Source organism: Myotis nattereri (genome assembly GCF_964212035.1).
Source record: "Myotis nattereri genome assembly, chromosome: 14".
NCBI classification, from domain to species: domain Eukaryota; kingdom Metazoa; phylum Chordata; class Mammalia; order Chiroptera; family Vespertilionidae; genus Myotis; species Myotis nattereri.
The window spans coordinates 13,256,131-13,270,115 of NC_138089.1; the positions used below are offsets into that span (position 1 = coordinate 13,256,131).

General features: G+C 45.8%; 1 protein-coding gene across 10 annotated transcripts in view; it reads left to right on the plus strand.

Moving 5' to 3' along the window:
* The window catches only part of CADPS (calcium dependent secretion activator), a 448,916-nt gene that overhangs the window by 179,088 nt on the left and 255,843 nt on the right, over positions 1 to 13,985 (plus strand). For all 10 annotated transcript variants that reach the window (XM_081106565.1, XM_081106568.1, XM_081106567.1 and 7 more), the window contains exon 4: positions 13,592 to 13,672. In XM_081106565.1, coding sequence (XP_080962691.1) covers positions 13,592 to 13,672 — 81 coding nt within the window. The remainder of the gene's footprint in view (positions 1 to 13,591; positions 13,673 to 13,985) is intronic.

Here is a 13,985-nt window from a genome sequence, read left to right on the forward strand (position 1 = left end):
TCAAAATCAGCTGCCTGAACAGAATTTCAGAAATTAGTAGTGATTAAATCCAAAACTAATGGCAATAAAAATAATAATTTACATTTGTTCAACATGATAATTTTGAAAAATAACACTTCTTTTCTGTTTTTTGAAGGGATTCTAAAAGTTATCCCTTCTGGCTGTAGTGACAGTGAGATGGTTAAAAGCGTGCACTCTGGACTCAGAACTGAGTTCATATCCCAGCTCGACCACTTCCTTCAGATGTTACTCTAATCCCTCTGAGCCTCGCTTTCCCCATCTGTAAAGTGGTACTGATTGTGATAGGAATGCCTAACACACGGATTAAACGAGACAGTGAATGAAGCACTCGCTATGAGGCCAGGCCGCAGTCAATACTCAATATTCAATATTCAGTACATGTGAAGATGGACCAGAAGTGCATAGAAGGCATGTTCTGTGTTTATCCTGCTCTCATAGCTCATAGTACAATGCTGAGTACAAAGCAAGTGTTTAATGAATATTTTAAAGGGTGAGCTGAGTGTTAATATTTTCAGTTTCCAGATGAGGAAACTGAGGCTCCCAGAGTGTAATTGCTTCACACCTCTGTTCTTCACACCCCTTGAGTCAATTATTCTGTTCCCTTTGCACCTAAATACTCAATGTCTGTTATACACTCAACGAGGATTTATTAAGTTTAAAGCATATCCATTCAGATTTCTATGTAGGTCATGATTTGAGCACCTATTAAGTGTCAGATGCCGTGCTAAGTGCTTGGGAACATTTTTCTCATTAACTCATCAAAACAGCCAAGCAGCCTAGCAGATATCATTATCTTCATCTTAAATTTAATTTTGCCAATATCCTTGCTCAGCTGCCATGCCTCAGTCACTGGAGATTCTATAGGATAAAACAGACAAGGCCCCTGTCCTCCAGGCAGGCGCAGTCTTACAGAGAACATGCCCGGGAGCACATAACGCCAATGTGATGGGAGTGGTGAGAAAGGAAGTTCGGGATGCTATGGGGACCTAGAGAATGCGGCCTTGACTGGGGCCAGGCAGCCTCCTAGGGGAGCAATATTGAGGCTGGAAGTCAGGTTAATGAGTACGTGTTTGCCAGACGAAGATGGCAAAGGAGGGCAGAGCGTGAGCATCAGCCAGGGGCCCTGAATGAATGTCATGTTTGAGGTCCAGAGGTACAGAGTGGCCTGAGCCTGGAGGGCAAGACCCAGTAGCGGGCGATAAGGCTGGAAAGCGGAGCAGGGCCAGATGGCAACAGCTCCCTCAGCTTTGATAATATCCTGGGACCGGGGCTTCTATTGCCAAGGAAAATGGAGCATGATCGAGGGGTCTTCAGCAGGAGAGTAACATGAGCAAATGCACGTTCAAAAAGATGAGCAGAATGCAGCGCTGAGCGTGGATTTGGCCCTTGCTCTCAAAATGCGGTTCGCAGCATCAGCAACTCCCAGGAACTTGTTAGAAGGGCGAATTCTTGCGTCTTACCCCAGACCTACTGAGTCAAAGCTCTCCCGGGCTGAGGCCATGATGTGTGAGAACCACTAGCTTTTGGTAGCGGTTCTCATTTTTTGCTGCGTATTGGAATCACCTAAACAGTTTTTAAAAATACCGATGCCCGGGCCCCAACTGATTTAGTTGGTCTGGGTGCAGCTGGGATGTAGGGGTTTTCTTTCATTTCCCCAGGTGGTTGCACTGTGTAGCAGGATTGCGAACCGCTGTATCAGACAGGATACAGGCAAACAGGTCAGTGGTCCAGGATAGAGACCATGGCAGTCGGGCCCAGGGAAGTAGATACACAGAAGAGATGGTTTCAAAAGATATTTAGAGGCGACTCACAGTAACGCGAGGATAAACCGACCTGGTCCCAGCATCCTGTCTTCACAAACCTCCTGCTTCTTGCACACCCTGAGCTTCAGTTGCCACACTCTAACCCAGAAAGGCAGTGCCCACTCTCTTCTTTGAATGGCTCCAGTTCCCCGTGTCCCCAAGATAGTGCGGGTGAATCGGACCATCGCCCACCCCAGCTGTGAAGATCATTAAGATGACCCCCAAAAAACACAGCTGTGTCCTGCATGCTGGACCAACTGCAGAGACCGACAGCAACATCACTACATGATAGCCTCGACTCTGTGGACCCGCTCCGCGCTTGACGAGTATTGCCTCCATTCATTCTCATAACAAGCCTCTGCTCTTGGCATTGTTACCCTTAGCACTCCCGCTCTGCAGAGGAGGCTGCAGACAGAGGTCATATATTGTCCAGTGTCATGGGTCTGGTAAGGGGCTGAGCAAAGACTTGAGCTCAGATATGACTGTTTCCAGTTCCTGGGTCCGTGACCACTATGCCCTAAGGCTATTCTGGCCCAGAAGGGAGATCTAAGACATGTGACACTTGGAAGGTTTCCATACTGGACTGGCCAGCAATGTCTATAAAAGCAAGATGATACATCGCTAAAGAAATCAAGGGGGCTTCCCTGAAAGAAGGGAGTCTCAAACCAGCCCCTGAATGATATGGAAGATGGGGAATGGTGGGAAGGAGAGAAGAGGTCACTCCAGGGCTAGGGTGGGAAGGGAGAAAGCCTGGTTGAGCACTACAGGGTCATAAAGAAATGGATTGGTTTTCTGTTTGAGGTGTTTTTTATGTTTATTTGCTTCTTTCTCCGAGAATTACTGCCTTTGAAGCTCTTGTGTTCTATTTACTGCATAGCCAGAAGCCAGCAAAGACATAAAAGCAGTGACTCAAATGCAGAGGATGTTCTTATTGGCTGGCACACTCCAGAGCTCAAGCCTGCATTTTGCAATCAAAGAGACATAACACCCTTTAGAATGGAAACTTTGACCTGCTCAAGGTCTTCTCCTGGAGAGAAATTAGGCATAATAAAAAAAGACACAAATAAAAAAAGATCTTATTTTAACTCTTCCACAAATGAGGTGGAAAATCCTTGGGGGATTTTTATAAAAACAGAAGGTAGCTGAGTGGGAATAGGGCACCAAACCACATTTTCACGACAGATACCCCTGGAGCAGAGCCCTGATGGAGACTCAGAGGGGGGCAAGGCTGCAGGTTACAGCAGATTCACCCCAGTTGTAATAATCTATACTAATAAAAGGGTAATATGCTAATTAGACCAGACATCTTCTGGACAAAGCCATGGTGGCGGGGGCCGAGGCAGAGGTGGTTAGGGGTGATCAGGCCGGCAGGGGAGAGCAGTTAGGGAGTGATCAGGCTGGCAGAGGAGGGCAGTTAGGGACGATCAGGCCACCAAGGGGGACAGTTAGGGATGATCAGGCCAGCAGGGGAGCAGTTAGGAGGCAATCAGGCCGGCAGGCAGAGGCAGTTAGAGGCAATCAGGCTGACAGGCAGGTGAGCGGTTAGGAGCCAGTGGTTCCAGATTGTGAGAGGGATGTCCTAAACTGGCAGCTGGACATCCCCCAAGGGGTCCTGGACTGTAGAGGGTGCAGGCCGGGCTGAGGGGCCCACCTCCCGTGCATGAATTTCATGCACCAGGCCTCTAGTATTGAGCCCCTACAGTGTGAAAATGTCTATTATTATCACCATTGCAATAGTCCTGAGAGGGTATTATTTTAGAGCTACAGGTACAATTGCTCAGAGAGGTTGAGTACCCTGGCCCTAGTCACACTATGAGGATGTAAAAGAAGTAGGGTTTGATTTCAAGGTTTTCTGATTCTAAAATCCATGCTCTTTGCTCTAAGGGCCATCCCTTCAGTGCAGGGCCAACTATCTCTGGACTACTGGCAAACTATTTATTCTTGTTTGTTTGTTTGTTTGTTTGTTTGTGGTTAGTAATCTTCACCCGAGGATATTTTTCCCATTGATTTGTAGAGAGAGCGGAAGGGAAGGAGTGAGGGAGAGACAGAAACATCAATGTGAGAGAGACACATCGACTGGTTGCCTCCCACACCTACCCCAACCGGGGCTGGGGATTGAGCCTGCAACCTAGGTACATGCCCTTGACCAGAATTGAACCTGCGACCCTTCAGTCCATCAGCTGTTCTAAGCACTGAGCAAAACCGCCTGGGCAAACTATTTAATCTTTTGAAGCTTGGTGTCTTGCCTTTAAGTGGGGGATGCCTGTCCTGCCACTTTGTGTTATTAAGATCTGAATTTGCACCAGTCTGCAGGCAGCAGAACGCCAAGTGCTAATCTAATGGCTGTAAGATTGACAGAAAGCACTGTCCTCTGCTAAGTTCATGCACACACCATCTCATTTAACCTCTTACCAATCCTGCAAGGTAGTGATTACCATTCTTGTACCCATTTAGAGTTAAGGGAGTTGGGAAAAAGTTGAAAGCTAAGACTCAGAAAGATCTAATAACTTACTCAGCATCCCTCAGCTTCCAAGGGGACAGGCACCTCTACAAGGGATTTGAACTCCTACAACCTCCACAGTGGAGGTGGACAAGGGGGAGACAGGCAGTAAGAGAGGGAGGAAAGGGATTGGAGGGGGCCCCCTTCATTGAATGCAGTAATGCAGCCACAGTCCCAACCTCAGCACGTTCTGGACAGGAGCGTGGGCAGCCACCACCTGGCTGGGGACTAACACTGTCCCGGCTGTAACTTTCCACACTGCAGTGCAGCAGGCAGGCAGCATGCCCTGGAGCTGAAGGAGGGCAAAAAGGTGGAGCTGTCGATAGGAGTGACTTACAGGGAGGCACCTCCCCCTCTGCAGTAGCTCTGGGCAGCCTCCTTCTGACACTGATCCCTGGGACCTGAGGGGCCGGGCTGGGAATGGAAAGGAAACCAGGGGAACAGATGGAGCTAAACCCAGGTGGGCAGGTGGCTTGCAATGCAGCTGCTTGGGCACACCTGCCTCAGCCCCAAGGCCCAGAATTAAGGGTGTGTTATCAGGCTCGGGCCTGCTTACATGCCAGCAAAGTTTCATTTTTTCCAGTTTCTGCACAGAATGGCATTTCCCGGGACACAGCCCCTGAACTGCAAGACAGTAAACTAGAAGTTAGCAGCTTGGGAGTTTGGTCCCAGCTCTCTCACTGATGATTGTGTGACTGTGAGCAGGTCACTTTCCCTCTTTAGGTCACGGTTCATTAGTGGGTGAGGCAGTCATCAGAGCCTGCTATATATTTGACACCAGGCTAAGTCGCACCCATCACTGCCCTCATGGAGTTGACAGCTAATAGTAAATGCCAGTAACGAGGGGAATGCATGTAAAGTTACAACTGTGGCAAGTGCTAACCAAGGAGAGGTGCATGGTGCCTGGGGAGCAGGTGACAGTAGCAACTCACCAGTTTGGAGGCGTCAGAGAGGCGTGCAAAGCTGGGGGTGAAGGAGAAGTGATTAGCAGTCAAGGGGACACAAGAGAATGCTCCGGGCGTGAGGAACAGCAGGTGCAAAGGCTTGGCAGCAGGAGGGAGGGACCCAGTGGAGCACCCCGAAAGGGGGTGGGATGCCCCACAGGCCGCAGAGCTCGGCAGCGCCTACCCCCCAGCCTGAAGTTACTGCATCATTTCTAAAGCTGCTTCCAGACACAACTCTGGACCATTTTCACTTCAGTCCTTATGCTGAAGTGGGTCTGTTTGCTCTGAGGCTGAGTATCACAGACTTTTCCAGGAAGCAGAACAATTATGCAAATAATACATAAAGTAATCTGCCTATTTCTGCTTACATTCTCTACACATTTGAATCATGCCTTCTCTTGGCTTGACCAACGGCTGCCTCACAGCCATAAAGTGATGACTTTGAAAGAGTGTAGCGCAGGCCTCACCTCCATGTCATTGAAACATGTGAGCTCGGGGAATTCAGGCATTCCTCAGGAAAGCCCCCTGCCTCACTGTCCAGGTAAATCCTCCAGGGCTGGAGGTAAATGAGGGGGCACTGCGCCTGGGCCCTGTGATGACTTCTCCATCACCCTAGAGGTCAGACAGGGCATTCACAAGTAGCTGCCTTTTTCCTGAGATGTAGACCCGTTTGCATAGCAGGGTTGCTCTCCTCCGCCCCTCACTCCCCTCCCCCCCGGCCCTCACCCTCTACCCAGCCACAACTTCTGTCCATGGACACAAGAAAAGTGAAATACACACGAGAATTGCATAGATGAGCATATGCCCAAATGTGCTGTTGGGCTGCTCACATGTATTGCACTTGGTCAGATGAGTTTCGGGGATGTGGGCCACTGGAGGCTGCCTGGGGTAGGCTCGTGGCTCTCCAGGAAGAGGGGAGGCCCAGCGGACTTTATCTGGCTACAGAACCCTTTCTCATTGAGCATCCGCAGGACTGATGTGCCCCCGAATATAACTTTGAGAAATGCTCATCTAGGTTTCAGAGACTCCTGGGACATCACCTCAGATGAAGGGATAGTGACAGAGAGGTCCTGACTCTGGCCCAAGATGCTCCAGCATGTCCACTCCAGGCTCCCCAGTTCCTGTATCTGCTTTCGTCCCTAAATCACAAACATCAGGGAGAGGAATTGGTACCTGATGAGTGCCACCCTAAAATAGGGCTAAACCTAGAAACTATTTGCTGAAGTATAGGACCTGCTATGTGCCAGGACCATGCTAGGTGCTTAGCACATGTATCTCATTTCATTCTCCTAGCAGCATGCTGAGGTAGGTGTCTTATCCCCGTTTTATAGACGAGGAAACTGAGGCTTACGAAGCTTCCTTGACTTGTTCGATCCCTTTAAGTAAGGAAACCTCAGAGCCAAGACTCGACCCAAGTCAGCCTGATGTGCCTCGACGCACGCCTCGCATGGTCTCCTTTAGTCCTCTCAACAGCCGTGCGAGATAAACATGATTCCCACTTTGCAGCTGAGGAAACTGAGGCTCCGAGAGGTGAAGAAGCTTGACAAGGTCATGGCGCCAGGGAGTGAGATAGCTGGGCCCAGGCTCCGCTTCGCCGGTTCCCAGGCCGTGAGCTCTGCCACACGGTGTCCCTGCAGGTGCTGGCCTGCATTTTTGTCTTTGCACTGACTGAAGGGCAGAGCCGTAACCTGCAGGGATTCCCAAGCCTTGGGGCGGCTTGAACGGGTAGTTTAGGTGATACCTGTCCGTACTTGGGCAGCGCTAAATCAGTTCCCCAGGACTTTAAAAGAAAAGCCCAGCAAATAGGAGAGATCTGTAATACTATCAACAACAAAACGTATATTTTTAAAAAATAAAGTAAAATAAAGGAAGGGAAAGAAGCCCAGGGAGAGAGTTCCCTCTGTTTGGCTGCAAATCAAAACAACCAGACTGCCTCTGCCTGACCTGTGCTAGTGGGAAGATTATTTGCCTAATTAGGTAAAGAGCCTTAATGCCCATGTCCATGCTTTAACCCTAATGAGCTGGTAATGGGAAAGGCTTGCCCTTGCTTGGCCTGGCTCGCCAGCCGACCTTCCCCGCGGGGTGGAGAGGACCAGTGCAGCAGACGGAATCTTGTTTCCATGGAAGCGTGTTCTCTGGCTTTCTTGCCAGCACTTGAGAAGATAATTACTTGATTTCTCTTTATATTTTTGGATTTCATGCAGTGGGGCTGTCAAGCCTTTGGCTGAGGATGTCCTCTATCACGCCAGGCTATTTCAGGGAACTTGGGCTGCATGTCCGTTGTCATCTTCCCTTCAGATGGTTAGCGTCAGGCCGCAGTGTCCGCCTTCCACTCGTTCCTGCTAATTAAAGTCTAGGAGCAAAGGGGCTTGGCCTGGAGAACGTGAAAGAGAAACCAGGGAAATTTGTCAAGAAATAGGAGCCCCTGATCGCCTTCCTTTCCTGTGCAGACTCTCACAGGAAGACTTCAGATCTACATCAGGGGGTGCTCGGTCCCATCTGACCTATTCTCCTCTGAATCTTTGATGCCCCATTGTGGCCCATGTCAGAAGTACAGCCAACATGGGCGGCCTAATAACACCAGGGCAGCCACCATTTCCCGAGGGTTTGCTGCAGGCGGAGCAGTGGGCTGAGCCCTTTAGAATATCCATGTCTCAGTGAATTCTCATGACAGCCTTACGTAGAGTTATTATCCTGACCACTCAGATGAAGCACAGAGAGGTTAAGTAACTGCCCAAGATCACACAGCTACTAAGTGGCAGAGCCAGGATAAGGACACACCCATTGCTATCATTTCTTGGAAGTGGGGTGGGGATCTCTTACAGCTGCCCCAGAAACCAGGAGAGATCAGCCAGTCATGATAGGTGGCAAAGGATAGATCATTTATATGTCTCCCCCGTCCTGCCCCCCAGTGGAGGCGCTGTGTGTGAAATCGGCCCATGTGTACAGGGAACAAAGGGAGAGCTTTGGGTTAGCTCATTGTCAGGACCAATCAGAAAACCAAACAGGGCATCTGAGAAGGAAGCCCCTGCAGCACAGAGCACAGAGCTCCCCTTCAAGGAGGGCAGAGCCCCTTTTAAATGCTCATATCACTTTCCCAGCGGTGGGGCCTGGGGCGCGCTCCTGAACCTGACTGGGGCTCAGGCTCCCCATCTGTAAAATGGCTAATCATGATACCTGCCTCATGAAGTTTGTGGGATTTCCCAAACTGCTCTGTGGGATATTTGTTTTCAGTGCTATAATTGTGTAAAAGGCAAAGCTACATGCAGTTCAATAGTTTTATTTACTCTAGAATTTCCCAGAATCTTTATTTTACTGACGTGTATTATAAATGTGCAGGAGGGAGCAGCATTTCCTGACCCCAGAGTCCTCTTCTTGGGAGAATTAACATTAACATCTGTTTCTTGGGAATCCTTTAGAAAAGGCTGAAATATAGGTCATGGGGTACCTGGGCTTGATGTAAGCATCAATAAATACTAATCCGCTCTCTTTTGTGCCTGAATTGTTCAATAGCCATATCTGTTCTTGATGGATTTAAGTGTCCCAGAGGCAGGGTCTGGGTCTGCTTTGTTCTTTTTGGATTCCAGTGTCTTGGCATATCAAGACATTCCATAGACATCTGATGAATGAATGAGTAAATGAGTGAACCAATGAATGAATGAATGAAGTTTAGTGTAGACCTAGCCTGCTCATCTTCAATGCTGTCATTCTCTGCTATTTTCTAGTTGCATCCGATGGGGCCGGTGGGAGAATTCATATGCCTCTGCAAAACTTAGTAATGGGGATTGTTCTATTATGCTGTTTTTTCCTTTTCAGTTTTTAAATCATTTTTTTATTGTTGACACTAGAGGCCCAATGCAGGAAATTCGTGCAAGGGGCTCAGCCCTCGCAGCCCTAGCTGCCTTGGCCCTCACTGCCCCGGCTTCGCCTGGAAGGTCGTCCAGACAGTGGTCTGGTGTTTGGTCTAATTAGCATATTAACTCTTCATTATATAGGATTCTAACAGATGTTCCATTTACCCCCTTTGCCTACCTCCACCCAGCTCCTGTCCCCCCTCACTCTAGCCATCTCCACACTGTTGTCTGTGTCCATGGGTTATGCATATATGTTCTTTGATTAAACCCTTCATCTTCTTTCATCCAGTCCCTCCCTCCTCCTCTCTTCTGATAGCTGTCAGTCTGTTCCTGTATTCATGCCTCTTTTTCTATTTTGTTCATTAGTTTATTTTGTTCATTAGATTCCACATATAAGTAAGATCATATGGTATTTTTCTTTCTTCAATGGCTTATTTCACTTAGCATAGTAACCTCCAGGTCCATGCATGTTGTAAAATATAAGATTTCCTTGTTTTTATGGCAGTGTAGTATTCCACTGTGTAAATGAACCACATCTTTTTATCCACTCATCTACTGATGGGCACTTGGGCTATTTCCAGATCTTGGCTATTGTAAATAACATTGCTATGAACATAGAGGTTCATGTATTCTTTCTGATTGGTGTTTTGAGATTCTTAGGATATAGCCCTAGAAGTGAGATCACTGGGTCAAATGGGAGTTCCAGTTTTAATTTTTTGAGGAAACCCCATACTGTTCCCCACAGTGGCTGCACCAGTCTGCATTCCCACCAGCAGTGTACTAGGGTTCCCTTTGCTCCACACCCTTGCCAGCACTTGTTGTTTGTTGATTTGTTGATGGTAGCCATTCTGACAGGTGTGAGGTGATATTGTGGTTTTAATTTGCATCATTGATGATTAGTGACATTGAGCATTTTTTCATATGTCTATTGGCCACCTATATGACATCTTTGGAGAAGTGTCTATTCAGGTCCTTTGCCCATTTTTTAATTGGATTGTTTATCTTCCTGGTGTTGAGTTGTATAAGTTCTATCTATATTTTAGAAATTAACCCCTTATCTGATGTATCATTGGCAAATATGTTCTCCCATAGAATGGGTTGCCTTTTCATTTTTTATTATTTCTTATGCTGTGCAGAAGCTTTTTAGTTTGATGTAGTTCCATTTATTTATTTTTTTCTTTGTTTCCCTTGCCTTAAAGGTATATCAGCAAAAACATTGGTACAAGAGATGTCTGAGATTTTATTGCTTATGTTTTCTTCTAGGATTTTTATGGTTTCATGACTTACATTTAAGTCTTTTATCCATTTTGAGTTTATTCTTGTGTGTGGTATAGGTTGGTGATCTGGTTTCATTTTATTGCATGTACCTGTCCAATTTTCCCAGTACCATTTTAATCTTTATTGTTGAAAGTATTACATATGTCCCCTTTTTCCCCCATCCCAGTACCATTTATTAAAGAGACTATTTTTTACTCCATGCTCTTGCCTCCTTTGTCAAGTATTAATTGATCATATAGATGTGGGTTGATTTTTGGTCTCTGTTCTGTGCCATTGATCTATATGTCTATTCTTATGCTAGTACCAGGCTGTTTTGACTACAATGGCCTTGTAGTAAGTATTGTGATACTTTCAACTTTGTTCTTTCTCATGATTGCTGAAGCTATTTGGGCACTTTGTGGGGGAGAGGGGGTGGAATTACAGATAAATCTTTGGAGTATTTGTTCTATATGTGTGAAATTGGTATTTTAATGGAAATTCATTGAATCTATAGGTTGCTTTGGGTTGTTTGGATATTTTAATGATATTCTCCCAACCCATGAATGCAGTTTATGCTTCCACTTATTCATATCTTGCTTTATTTCTTTCTTCAATGTACTATAGTTTTCCGAGTACAGGCCTTTTACCTCCTTGATTAAATTTATTTCTAGGTACCTTATCTTTTTGTTGCAATAGTAAATGGGATTGTTTTCTTAGTTTCTCTTTCTGATAGTTCATTATTGGTTTATAAAAATGCCACCAATTTCTGAATATTAATTCTGTATCCTGCTACTTTGCCAAATTCATTTAGTAGATCTAGTAGCTTTTTGGTGGAGTCTTTAGGTTTTTCTATGTACAATATCATGTTATCTGAGAATAATGACAGTTTTACTTCCTCCTTTCCAATTTGAATGCATTTTATTTTTTCTTCTTGTCTGATTGCTGTGAATAGGACTTCCAGTACTATGTTGTGAATAGGACTTCCAGAACACTGAAAGGGGACATCTCTGTCTTGTTCCTGATCTTAATGGAAATGCTTTAATTTTTGCCCATTGAGTATGATGTTGGCTGTAGGTTTGCCATAAATGTCCTTTCTTACATTGAGGTATATTCCCTCTATTCCCACTATACTGAGGGTTGTTTTTCTTTTTCATAAATGGGTGCTGGATTTTGTCAAATGCTTTTTCTGCATCTATTGATATGATCCTGTGGTTTTTATCCTTCATTTTGTTTATGTGGTGTATCACATTTATTGACTTGTGTACATTGTACCAACCTGGAATAAATCCCAGTTGACCATGGTGTATGATATTTTCAATGTATTGCTGGATCCAATTTGCTAATGTTTTGTTGAGGATTTTAGCATTTATGTCTGACAGAATTCTCAACTTTAGCCCCTAACCAAGTCACATTGCTGCCTCTCAGTGAAGTGGTCAGATGTTTCCTTTGCATATGTATTTTGAACAAGACGTTTCTGAGTGTTCCCAGTGGGTTTGCAACTGGTTCTAAAGAACTGTTGGGGTTCAGGGGGAATCAAATAGAAACAGCTCATTGGAGCTTAAAAACAACATCAAGGATATATTGTTTTCCACATGTATCTAATGGCAAGCAGGAACCAGTGGACCACTGGTCAGCAATGTGACTGTTTTCAGGAGGTTCTCTTTATTGAGAACAGAATTTACAACTCCTGTTCTCTGGACATTATGCAAAAACACACAAAATTTAAGTTAGAAAAATCTTAGTTGGTCAAAGTCTAACAGATATCCTTACTGCAGAACTTCTCAGACACTTTATGCATTTCAACTGAGAATTTTCCCAAACGTTTTTGGCCATTTTTCTGGAGCCTTCTAGAACGCTTTTTTCTGCAGTATCCAATAACACTGATGTTTAGTAGAACACCCTTTTGGAAATGCTACCATAGAATATATTGCCAAAAGTTGCAGTTTTGTGTTCTATGACATAGTCCTGCCCCTCAAAACTGTGGGAAGGAGAATGAAATAGAGTGATAAAAAAAAAATACACAGCATAGCCTTGGCCTGATGAATAAAAATTTCATCATTTTCAAAGCAGACTCAGTTATGGTGTGAAGGATGACAGTAGGCTCATTTAGAAATAAAGGGAAAACTTCAATTCACAGGGCAGAGATGAGCAGCTCTGGCCTGCCACCGGTTGTTGTACATAAAATTTTATTGGAGCACAGCAGTGCTCATTTACTAGTATTTACATACTAGAGGCTCAGTGCATGGAATTCATGCACTGGTAGGGTCCCTAGCAGCTGCTGGCTGCCAGCTGCCAGCCAGGGCCTCCCTCCCTCCCCCCGGCTGGCCTCACCCCCTGGTGGAACTTCCAGTCAAAGAGACAATTTGCATACTATGCTTTTATTATATAGATAGGATTGTCTATGGCTGTTTTCACACTTCATTAGTCATTGCAATAGAGATATATCTATGGCCCTCAAAGCCTACAATATTAACTATATGGCCCTGTACAGAAATTGTTGCCAATCTCTTTCATAGATTCATAGAAAGATGTGGAAAAGATAGAGATTATATAACCACCCCCTCCATTCTATAGATGGGAAAATTGAAACTAGAGATAATAAGGAATTTTCCGGATTTATTTATGCTTGCATGTTCTAATCCTTACAGCATAATAGCTCTAACAACCATGGAAGACAAAGATAGATTTCAGCTTAGACAGCAACCCCAGCTGAGTGGTAGTGGCCCTCGGGAGTGCTGGTTGGGAAGAATCAATGAGAAGGAAAGCAATGGCTGACTGATGTTGCATGGTCCATTGGCGGGAGAGCAGAAGAATTTGTGCCATGGAGGCACTATGAAGGCACACTCTGCTCCACACATTATAGCAGTTCATCTCTTTCCTTGTGTATCTGCTGTGTAAGCACTTTCTTCATTGGGCCATAACAGAGGTGCTGCATGAAAGGGGGGCCTCCTTGAAAACACAGCTGCCTAGCAGTTCACACGTGATTCTTGCACAAGCTCATTCTGATATCTTTCTTAGCAACTGCCAACCACTTCATGCTCTGCCTAAAAGAATATCACGTGGGATTTCATTCAAACTGGACTTGTTACAGGAATTTTTACTTTTAGTGAAACATGTCCATGGAGCACAGAGTGGGGGTGTGAGCTGGAAAGCCTTGAGTGTATTGGCTTTTGTGACACAGACTGAAAGTCTCCATGTTTGTGTTTCTCGCAGCTGGACAATCCGGATGAGCAGGCAGCACAGATCCGACGGGAGCTGGATGGACGACTCCAAATGGCAGACCAAATAGCCAGGGTAAGGACACTGGGGACATTTGCTGGGGGACCAGGCCGAAGTCCCCCACGGGAAGACACATTATGAAGCGTCATCAAGAGATAAAACTGAGGATGACCACGCTGGGCCTCCACCCTCCTTTCTCAGGGCAACTCTCCCAGGCTTAGCACACGTATTTTCCAGACTCTATTCCAGCCTCACCTTTCTGCTGAGTCCCAGATTGCTATTTCCACTGGCTGGTGAGCATTTCAACCTGGACAGTGCCCTGGTATTTCAAATGGAATGTGTTCAAACTCTGACACCTTTCTTCTTCCTCTGACCACATACATACACC